The sequence below is a fragment of the Trematomus bernacchii genome, unplaced genomic scaffold, assembly GCF_902827165.1.
Source record: "Trematomus bernacchii unplaced genomic scaffold, fTreBer1.1, whole genome shotgun sequence".
Lineage (NCBI taxonomy): Eukaryota > Metazoa > Chordata > Actinopteri > Perciformes > Nototheniidae > Trematomus > Trematomus bernacchii.
Window position 1 is genome coordinate 9591744 of NW_022988097.1, and position 12125 is coordinate 9603868.

Here is a 12125-nt window from a genome sequence, read left to right on the forward strand (position 1 = left end):
ATGTGTTAAACTGTTATACTCTGTACATTTCATCTAATGTAATCCGTTACAATAACTAATTACCTGTAACAACCTTAATCAAAGATTCAAAGGTTTTATTGTCATACGCACAGCTACCGTGTAGTTTTGGCGATGAAGTCCCAGGCTCCTTTAACAATGCAACATCAATAGATATAAGACACAAAACAACAATAAAAATAGTGCAAAAAGAATGGAAATAAAATAGTGCAAGAGAATGTTGCAAGTGACCAATGTACCAGCAATGCAGGAGAAGTAAACCTTACACATGTCAAATCGAATAAGATGAGGTAAAAGCAGAATGTACAATTAAGTACTGTAAAGGGATAAAATACTCTTTATTGTAATAATAAATAGATATGTGAAATGCAAACAGATGAATGCTTAAAGAAGCAGTCTTTCAACTGTCCCTGAGCCTGGTGGTTTTAGTCCTGATGCTGCAGACAGAACGGGGTGATGGGAGTCTTTGATAATCCTTTGGGTCTTCTTCCTGAGGCGCTGTGTGTAGAGGTCCTCCATGGAGGGCAGCTCTGTCCTGGAGGACTTCTACACACACACACAGCAGCTCAGCAACCTGATCTAAGTATCACAATACAATATCTACACTAGTATTTCTGATTCAGTTACAACTGTTGGTGGCTCCCCAACCAACATGCAGTTGCTTTCTGTACTTTAACATAAAAGCCCCTGCAGTTACTAATATAACTGCACATACTTATTGTCAAGTGTATTTAGTGTGCTTTGATTTGTTCGCAGCAACTCCATATAAAAGTACTAATTAAACAAACAACTTTCATTTAAGTTGGCTAGCTGTCATTTATCATTAACAAAATCATAATCAACAACTCCATTGATTACTCTGTTATCTTTAGTCTTTAACTACTCAGAGAAATAACTGAAAAATGCTCATTACCATCTCCCAAATTAAAAAGCTGTATTTCTTCATCGTCTTGTCTTGATTCCATTAGCAGTAAAGTAGCTAACAATATTCCATTGACACAAATGTATATATAACAGAAAAGCAGCAAATCCTTGCATGCAGATGTAGAAAAAAAAAACCTGTGCATTTTACTTGATAAATAATTATCAAAACTTTAGGCTCCTAATTTTTCTGTTGATTGACCTGTCACTTCAGTACTAAATGTGCAATGTAATGTGGAAAAAGTAGCATTGATTTAACAAACACAATAAATAAACATGAATACAATCACAAATAGATGACTGAATGAAACCAATGAAGACTCATTTCACATAAATATTTTTCACCTTTATTGGTCAAACGTACAGTTAGAATTAATAACATAGGGCAGCTTTCAGAAAGGTTTGAATTAGTTTATTCGTCATTCTCAAAGTCTGCATGGACCTTCCTCTTGCTGGCCCGATAGGTGCTGTTGCCCCATGTGTATGTCAGGTACAGGGCTATCATTGCTGCAAAAACAAGTTAAAACATATTAGCAACAGGACATTCTCTACCTGTTATTCATTTCAGCCACATCTTGCTTTGCAGTAAGTGAGTTAAATCCTATAACAATACAGCGATAACATTACATTACATTACATGTTACTTGTTAGATGCTTTTATCCAAAGTGACTTCATACTCAATACTGTGGACAATCCCCACAGGAGCAATTTGGGGTGAAGTGTCTTGCCCAGGGACACAACGACATGCTGACTGCAGTGGGGTTTGAACCTGTGGACCCCTGATCCCAACACCAAGGCTCTATCCACTGCGCCAAACGCCTCCCGATAACCCTCGATAACACCACTACTCTGGCTTGCAGAGAACTCACAATGTCATAGTTTCTTAAGTAGCCCTTTTGTTTACTCCACTTCTATCTAACCCTAATTCACTAATTTGTAGATATAGTTCTCACATTGTACCTTGTGCATTACATTTTGATTTAGAAACTGCAATGCAAGTGCAATTACTTTGCACACTTATAACGTAAACAGTACCCTATATTTACATTTACTCACTTCGAATTTGGTATATATATTTTTGTATTCAATAGAGATACTCTATTGATATAAATCTTTCACTGTTGCTATGTATGTATTTACCGTTTGGTCTGTTTTCTACCATTGGGTGCTGTGAAAAATCCCAAATTGGGTTCAATAAAGTATAATCATATTGTGCTATCATACTATGTAAAATAAAGCTGTAGCTACCAATGAAATGAGTGAGGTTAATCTAATCAAAACCCTTTGACAGTTTAAGCTGGCAAACATAGGGAGTGTCAGCAATTTCAATAGACATATAGAAATGTGTTGTCCTTGCTCTCAATTTAAAATCATGATATATAGAATAGAAAAATCTGAAACTCACGAGGGGCAACTTTGAAGACAGACGCCCTGAACCGTCTCCACACATTTGGGATTCCCTTGGAGAAGAAGTTGGGGAAAGCCCTCTGCTCGAAGGGCGACAGACTGTATGTGACCACATGCCTCATCCTCGCCAAATCACCAAAGTGGCCTCCCATGTTTGCTAGAAGGCTGATCTAAAAAGACAAGACATTCACATTAAAGATTTTTTTTAAAGCCACTAACATCAAACATGTTTTCAAGATTGCAGGAAATTGAAGCAGTGAAATATAGAAATTGTATCCTGACACTCACACAGCTGTGTTATTCTTAAGAGGCAAACATAATTGTTCAACGTGTTTGCTTTTAATGCATCTATTTAATTTATAAAAAAATATACAATCTAATGATAATTCTAGCAATAAATATGAGCTGTTCCTACCCAAAGGCTCTGACTTTGTTTGACATTGATTTGAATAATAACCTTAAGGGGTAAACTAGTCCATCTCCTTGTATGAATATCTGGATATTATGTTATCATAAATGTATGCAGTAATAACCTAGTACATCACGTAGCAGATTATCTAAATACACGATTGCAAAAACAGAAAACAACAATCGTACAGGACAGCAAAACACCCTGATTAGCAAGTGTTAGCATAATCAACTAGCTCCAGTGGCTAACAGTTAGCTGCTAAGGTCCTTGAAACGCTTATGTTACTGCCACGTTAAAGAGGTGGTTTAACCGAGGCCAAAATAAAGGTCCATCCTAGTACATTAAAGCAGATATATCTTACATGAATCGGCAATTCAAGTTAAAGGAAGAAAATCTACACTGTTAATGTGACATTGAAGCTTACCGTCCTGTTTCACAGTGTCCTAATAAAGTTGTTCTGTCCTTCCGTTTTATTCAGGCCTTGCTTAGCTCCCAACCTTTATATATACAGTCTATGCTCCCAACACGTCAGCGCCACCTGGCGGACTGGAGTTTAACTACACTCAAGATGTAGGTAGAAATGGACTCTTCCTTCCTGAATGAGGGGGTGTATTTATGGACAAAAAGGAAATATAGACATTCAAATAGTATCAGTAAATATAGACATTTAAATAGTATCAGTAAATCCGAGCTCAAATGTTTAATCTAGGGAAAGTCAACTAATCAAACGTGGCAATCAAGGTGGGACAGAGAAGGGAAAAGGAGACAAATTCAAAAGTGCCAATGTTTCTATGAGGAATGTCAGAAAGAGAAGTCAGTGGTGGGTAGACGCAGAGAGAGACGACGGGGAATGATCCGAGGAAATCAGCATTGCAGGAATTAACAGTAAAAAGATTAGCGAGCATGGGTAAGAGGGCACAGGTCAATTACGGTCTGCTTTCTTAAGGGACAGAGGGCTTTTTAAAGGTTGTGATGGATAATTGGAAAGGGAGTATACATCAGAATAAATTCTGAAAGCATATGGGATAATTGTAATTTAGGGTGTTAGCAAGTTCATATGCACTTGTTTTGAGTTATTTAAAAAAAAATGTATTTAGATCAAAGGTGTATGAGGTAAGAATTAACAGTCACTTCAATATACTCAACATTTATGCATGTTCTTTTTTTTTATTTTCAAACCTTTCAAACAATGTTTTCACATTTTCACTCCTTTGAATATCCCTAAACCGAGCACAGTGAATTAATTACATCTGCATAAATAGACATGACAAGCATTTAGTCTCATTCAACCATCAGAAATTCACAATTATGCACTCAATCCATACTGTAGGTTTCCTATGCAGTCACGCAGTGACCAGAAGTAATAAATACACACTGAAACCTTGACAACTTTCATTCTGGACATTATGATGACAGTTACCATTGAGACAGCTATCATTAATCCCCAGGAATAAAATGGTATGTAAAAGGTTTGATAAGAGTTTGTTTTTTCCATCTTTTGTCCAGAACAGGGCTACTTAAAACTTGGCAATTGTGTTAAATTAAAGAATAATGACAGACCACCAACCCAAAATAAGTTAACAGAAATATAACTTTTGTTGTAAATTATACAACACAAATGTTTCTTCTTAAAGTGTGTCAGAGTTGAAGAATAGGATCCATTAACCTTTCTTCACGCCTTAACAAAAGTGTCACATTTCCACATTTTTCACAAGGATAAAATACTTTTTGTTTAGTAAACACACCTGCTCCAGATCAAACTTCATGCACAATGATTTTTATAAATTCATGAAATCACTGAGCTTAGTCAAAGTATCCAATATTGGATAGAGTCCACCGGTGAGGACTGCTGAAGGGGTTTGTGTTGATGTTATAGGAAGCCTGTAAAAAAAGGAGGAAAATAGAACAGACATGTTGGCAGCTGGCTTAGCGACATGTGCACCTGGTAGCAATCATATCTTCCAACTCCTTGTACACATAGGAGCCATCCTTTTCAAAGATCATGACACTCAACGGGCTGTAGTGGGAGGGGATGCACGAGGGCCGAGGCACAGAGGAGTCAAGGTTCTCATAGATGATGGTTTGCACCATGGCGTGGACAGGCGAGCCGTAGATGAATCCCAAGGTCCTCGGGCAGACGCCGCTGCAGTACCTGGGGTTGTACTTGGGTGGATATACAATCCAGTGTTCCAGTTTAAGCTGGTTGAATCGCACCCTGAAATCATACAAGGCACAGTTGCTTGTCGGGAATTCAGAGCTGGAGAGAAGCTCAGGCAGGTGGAGTTCCAGAATTTTATCAGCTTGTTTGCTCTTTGGAGATTCCCTCTTCCATCTCCTCTTTCGCCCAATCCTCTGTTCTGTTTTGAAAGCCATCTGCTTGTGAAAAGTGTTCCCTGCGGTTTCTGGCCTTTGACCCGCGATGGAATTGTCCAGAAACCTCTGGTTGTCGATTTTGCTCGTGTCATAGAGATAAAGAAGCAGAAGAGGGGAATTCAGGGTGAAATTTAGGGAGGCTTTGCGCCCATCATATCTGGCTTTCCGTTCCCCTGGGCAGGTGACATTAATGTGCAGGTGTATATTCTTCTTGTGAAATCTTAAGAGAGGCCTGAGAAACGATGTGACATCGACCTCCACCCAGTTCCTCCTGCTCCCCCCGGCTGTGCTGACTGTGAAGTTCCCAGCATGGTGGATCCGGGGACACAGAGGACACTGGTTGAGGTGCTCCAGCTTCTCCAGACTCAGGTAGCATACAGAGTTGACGGGTGCTGCGAGGTCATGGTCAAAACTGTACAGCAGGGTTGACTTCAGGAGCTGCTCTTTTCTTCTAACTTGATCAAGGCTGTAGGAATGATCCTGCATAAAACTCTCTATAGGAGAATATGAGAAAAGATTAGATCACTGTGTCAGCATTACATGTCAGTATCACAAATCCATGCACTTATGATAACATTAGACAGAGTCATATTTCCTTATGGTAAATATGTCTGTTTAATGTCACTGATGCCTTTAAAACATGAAACAAGATTATGTTTTGTACATAGTTACCCTTTGCCTTTTTTCTATGCGTGTTAGCAGAGGTGGGAGAACTACTCAGATCTTATACTTAGGTAAGTACCAGAGTTTAGGAATACTCTGTTACAAGTACAAGTCCTGCATTAAAAGTGTTACTCAAGTAAAAGTATTATCATCAAAATATACTTAAAGTACCAAACGTAAAATAACTCATTATGCAGATCAGTCCATTTAATAATAATACATATCATATGTTTTGATTATAACTATTGATGCATTCATGTGTTTATCAAAGCTGGTGCAGCTAGTTTTAGACTTTGTATTGTGAATTTACTCCAGGTGTAACTAAAGTCTGATTTAAGTGTCGATTTATATTTCACATCATTAATCCAAATCTGTCAAATAACTAAAGGTACAAAATAAATGTACGGAAGTAAAAGTACACTATTTAACTCTGAATTGTAGTGGAGTAGAAGTAGCATAAAATGGAAATACTCAAGTAAAGTACAAGTATCTCAAAAATTGTTCTTAAGTACACTACTTATTAGTAAATGTACTGACCTCTGGTCATTGGGTAGTCATATTATGGTATATTTTTTACAGAAATGCCAATATAAATCTCAGCATCATCACTGAAGGTAATGCATGTTACATTGTGTGTCAGGAATAGTCAGTTGAGTTGTTTTACTTGCTCACCTTCATAACTTTGTGCTTGACATTCATCTTGTGGCTTAATCAGTCGGAGTGTGTTATAGATTTTATTCCCGTCCAAACTTCTCTGCACTCTGGAGGATTTATTGTAAACCTTCGTCAGATACTTGATGTACCTGTGCTCGGGTTTGATCTTTTTCTTCAGTTCCTGGTTCCACCTCGACCCTCCGTGCTCTGACAGGGCTTTGAGCAGCGGGGAGAAGATGCTGCTGTACGGGTAGGTGAAGTCCCCCAGTTTGTGCAGCGCATTGGAGGCAGATCCGACCAGAGGGCAGCTGCAGTTGACCAGCAGCAGTAAGAAAACCATGCGAAAATAACGAAGGACAGCTGAAATCAGCATTTGTTTTTCCATTATAAACAACAAACAAAACGTATAGAGACTCTCTGGCGAGAGCTCGGGGTAAACAGGACCAAGCACGTGTTGCTGGTGATCACCATGCGCAGGTGTTGGCAATCAACTCTGCCTCTCATATGACTTTCTCAGGTAAAATACCTGTTTCACTTTCAGACATGATATGAGCAGCAAGAGGAACGTTTAAGATGCTAGATGGTTGATTAGTATTAAACAAGCTCGATCCTGCATCCATGATTCTCTCATCAGATATGGGAATGATGATTAAATGTAAAACTCGAAGTAATACCTAATACAAGCGACTTCCGGCTATATTCTCCATAAGATTATTCACAAAAACGTATAAAGTTTCATTTAAAAGCATATCCCACAAATATATGTTTTTCCTTTATTAGATGCACAACAATATGCACAATTGAATGTTATTGACTCAAAAAATAGGGACTTTTATGGCGATATATTTTACAATTTTATTTTGAAGGATAACATCCCAACGTCCGGTTCTTATTTTCCAGTTTCCCGATGTAACTTCAGAGGCGAAGTCCCTCCCCTTCCGGTGGCACTCATGGGACCTTATTTCGGAAAAAGTTTGTATTGAAGTCAATGGAGAGAGAAAGATTATCTTTCGATCCCGTTTGAATTGTGCCACGAATTACACATATGATGTTTGTCAATCTTAAATAATAATTTCCATGTCAAAAAAGTCACAGTTTGTCGTAAAACTGTTGAAATATAAGACTATGAAAAATAGGCAACTAGAAAGACTACAAATCCCAGAATCCCGGTCCCGCATGCTGGCTCTTACGGAACCGACTAACTCCCCTTTTGTGTATGTACAGCTCTCAACCAAGCCCCCAGGAAGTGCGCCGGACTCAGATGAAAATATTCGTGCTGGCCAAACGGCGGTACTACACTTCCTTTTGGTTGCCAGGCCCGGAAACACTTTTTCCCATTGACTTACATGGGGAAAGAGTGGTCTGTAAATCGTTGGATCATTTTTTTTAAACTAAATAAACTACCCAGTATGAACACTTGTATAGCCCTTATTAAAAACATTCATTCCTCAAGTTGTAAAAATGTGCTAATAACGTTATTCTGAGAGTTATTTCCCTCTGCATTATGAACGCGCATCTAACCCACGGGACCGCGCCGCCCGGCACGTTCATGTTACGTGTTCGGCACTACATGCGTTTATCTTTACCCATGGATGCACAATAAGAACGGACCCATATCGCCTTACTGCCAGCCCACGGAGCTGTAATAATGGATATATTGCACATGTTTGCTGTAATTCATCATTTGTAAAATATTATACTACATGGGCTGTATGATTAAATCTTGTACCGTAAATGTTGTATTAAATAAAGTTAATATTACCGACGTAGATTAACGTCCCTGTAGCTTCTTATTGCACTGTATATATATATACATATATATATATATATATATATATATATATATATATATACAGTGCAATAATTCTTTCATGCTAAATGAAGCTCTGTTGCTTGGATATCACTAGATCCTGTTACAGCGTAATATAAAAGTACATAACGATTGATGTGTAAATTAGCATAATTACTAGCTAACCGCTAGCTGCTAACTGCCGCCTCGTTAATATCAAATCTATCATAATAACAAACCATTACCATGCTGTCATGAACGTGCGGTGCTGTTACGTGTACGCAAATTGACGTGCTTGATGTGAACGAGCATTTTGGGGGGCATGGTTAAAGTTGCGCATGCGCTATGAGCGCACATACGGGTACTTCTCAGGCATGCCGGGTAATCTGTGACGTTTCGCTCTCTCAAAAGTTGGGCCATTTTATCATCATGCGCGAATGAGCAACTCTCATAGAGTGGCGAAGTCCCTCCCACTTACTTCCGGGGTATGGGACCTTATTTCGGAAAAATTATGCATTGAAGTCAATGGGGAGAGAAAACTTATCTTTCGATCCCGTTTGAATTGTGCCATGAATTACACATATGATGTTTGTCAATCTTAAAAAATCATTTCCATGTCAAAAAAGTCACAGTTTGTCGTAAAACTGTTGAAATATAAGACTATGAAAAATACGTAACTAGAAAGACTACAAATCCCAGAGTCGCGTAAGTGATGTCACAATTGTTTACCTCCACCATTCAGATACCTAAGATCAGCGCAATATAGATATAATCTATCTATATGGTGCTGGCTAAGATAAGATAACTTTAACAAGATGCCTGTGTGCTTAGTACCAGGTTGTTATTATACCAGCAATGGGTCTTGCTCGTTCTTTTGCTTCTCGTCTGATGAAACGACCAGGAGTGGCTTGATCAAGTTAGCTACCTAGCTAGTAGCTAGCACGTTAGTTAGCATTACAGCCTTGTCATTTTTATTAGCCTTAACATGAAGTAACATTAAGTAACCCAAAATGTTAAACAGTAAGAGTAGTAGTCATATTTCGTGAACCCTTTGAATAGTACTGTCACCGGTGTGATCATTCTATAATACACCATTTAATTCCGGGGGAGAAATGCTAACGCTAACGTTAGCCTCGGCGATCTTTTCTACTTCATGCTATCTGCACAAATGGTTGACATTAAACATTAAAACGACCAGGCAGTTCAGAGAGAATCAAAGGAAGGCAGGCAGGCAGCTTTGCATGACATTCTTCAGGACGTGTTTCATTGTGGTGATAGTCAATCGTTTGTTGACAAGACAGTAGTGACGGCCATCTTGGTGACGTGTGTTGTTGACCAGAGATGTAGTTAATTTAGCGTTTCACACAAACAAATGTGTTACTTCACAGTTTTACGACACATTTTTTTTTTTTTGACTTGCAAAATTATCTTTTAAATTGACAAACATCATATGTGTAATTCGTGGCACAATTCAAACGGGATCGAAAGATAATCTTTCTCTCTCCATTGACTTCAATGCATAACTTTTCCGAAATAAGGTCCCATGGGGCTCAACCGGAAGGGGAGGGACTTCGCCACTCTATAGAGTGGCGAAGTCCCTCCCCTTCCGGTTGAGCCCCATGGGACCTTATTTCGGAAAAGTTATGTCAAAAGTTAGTGGCGAAGTCCCTCCCCTTCCGGTGGACCTCCATGGGACCTTATTTCGGAAAAATTATGTATTGAAGTCAATGGAGAGAGAAAGATTATCTTTCGATCCCGTTTGAATTGTGCCATGAATTACACATATGTTGTTTGTCAATTTAAAAGATAATTTTGCAAGTCAAAAAAAAAAAAATGTGTCGTAAAACTGTGAAGTAACACATTTGTTTGTGTGAAACGCTCAAAGAACTACATCTGATCTCTGGTCAACAACACACGTCACCAAGATGGCCGTCACTACTGTCTTGTCAACACAAGAGACTACCCTCACTATCACTACAATGAAACACGTCCTGAAGAATGTCATGCAAAGCTGCCTGCCTTCCTTCCTTTGATTCTCTCTGAACTGCCTGGTCGTTTTAATGTTTAATGTCAACCATTTGTGCAGATAGCATGAAGTAGAGAAGATCGCTAGCGTTAGCGTTAGCATTTCTCCCCCGGGCTTAAATTGTGTATTATAGAATGATCACACCGGTGACAGTACTATTCAAAGGGTTCACGAAATATGACTACTACTCTTACTGTTTAACATTTTGGGTTACTTAATGTTACTTCATGTTAAGGCTAATAAAAATGACAAGGCTGTAATGCTAACTAACGTGCTAGCTACTAGCTAGGTAGCTAACTTGATCCACACACTCCTCTTTCATCAGACGGGAAGCGAAAGAACGAGCAAGACCCATTGCTGGTATAATAACAACCTGGTACTAAGCACACAGGCACAAAGTTATCTTATCTTAGCCAGCGCCATATAGATAGATTCTATCTATATGGCGCTGATCGTATATATACGGTATTATACGTGTATCGTAGTGTCTCAATTGTGACATCACTTACGCGACTCTGGGATTTGTAGTCTTTCTAGTTTCGTATTTTTCAAAGTCTTATATTTCAACAGTTTTAAGACAAACTGTGACTTTTTTGACATGGAAATGATTTTTTAAGATTGACAAACATCATATGTGTAATTCATGGCACAATTCAAACGGGATCGAAAGATAAGTTTTCTCTCCCCATTGACTTCAATGCATAATTTTTCCGAAATAAGGTCCCATACCCCGGAAGTAAGTGGGAGGGACTTCGCCACTCTATAGGAATGAATGAGGCCCCGCCTCCCACGCTGTATCCAGTTCTTATTATACATCCATGCTCTCAACATGCCCAGACTTGTAGTGATTTTCACCTCTTTTAATACTTTTCGCCTCATTCTGAAAGAAAGAAGTGAAATGTGCCAACGTGACGGCCGTCTTGGTGTGTGGTGCGAGACGGGAGATGTAGTTAATTGAGCGGTTTCACACAAAAAAAGTCACAGTTCACTTCACAGTTTTACGACACATTTTTATTTTTTTGACTTGTAAAATTATCTTTTAAATTGACAAACATCATGTGTGTAATTTGTGCCACAATTCAAACGGGATCGAAAGATAATCTTGCTCTCTCCATTGACTTCAATGCATAACTTTTCCAAAATAAGGTCCCATGGAGCTCAACCGGAAGGGGAGGGACTTTGCCTCTCTATTTACAGCGTTAGTAATATCAAAGTTAGGATACTAAACCGTCTCACGTGGAAACATATATTTTACAAGAAAACATTTCTGACATTTTTGTAATTAGTGGAAACATTTTTGAGATTAGAAACACCGACTGACAGGAGGTCAACAGAAAAGTAAGTTACTGATTTAGGTGTAACGTTAGCTAGTTGGCAAACAAAGTAATGCTAGCAATAATACACTTTTACTGTACTGACATCAGTGGTGTAAAATAACTAAGTACATTTACTCAATTACTGTACTTTACTTGAGTATTTTAACGTTTGCTATTTTTTACTTCTTCTACCCCACTACAATTCAGAGGTAAATATTGTACTTTTACTCCACTACATTTATTTAATATCTGTAGTTACTTTGCAAATTTGGATTAATGATTTAAAATATAAACATTCACAAGCTACCCTGCCTGCAAAGTAATTACAATAGATGGACCTTTACCAATTTTGTTAAAACTCTAATGCATCAATAATAATGATCAAAACATATGATATGTATTATTCTGAAATAGTCCAATCTGCATAATGTGTACTTTAACTTTTGGGACTTTAGGTTTATTTTGATGCTTATACTTTTGTACTTTTACTTGAGTTACATTTGAATGCAGGACTTGTAACAGAGTATTCCTACACTCTGGTATTTTTA

General features: G+C 38.3%; 2 protein-coding genes across 2 annotated transcripts; both read right to left on the bottom strand.

The window, feature by feature from the left end:
* Nucleotides 1–1270: 1270 nt before the first annotated feature.
* On the bottom strand, nt 1271–3270 carry LOC117475170 (cytochrome b-c1 complex subunit 8). The gene is made up of 3 exons (XM_034121317.1): nt 3181–3270; nt 2346–2517; nt 1271–1446 (listed from the first exon to the last, which is right to left on the bottom strand). Exons 2-3 carry the CDS (start codon nt 2497–2499, stop codon nt 1352–1354), a joined length of 249 nt encoding a protein of 82 aa, XP_033977208.1. The 5' UTR covers nt 2500–2517; nt 3181–3270; the 3' UTR covers nt 1271–1351.
* Nucleotides 3271–3892: 622 nt separating this feature from the next.
* gdf9 (growth differentiation factor 9) lies at nt 3893–6900 on the bottom strand. Its single transcript, XM_034121319.1, has 2 exons — nt 6465–6900; nt 3893–5623 (listed from the first exon to the last, which is right to left on the bottom strand). Exons 1-2 carry the CDS (start codon nt 6829–6831, stop codon nt 4683–4685), a joined length of 1308 nt encoding a protein of 435 aa, XP_033977210.1. The 5' UTR covers nt 6832–6900; the 3' UTR covers nt 3893–4682.
* Between the last annotated feature and the right edge of the window lie 5225 nt (nt 6901–12125).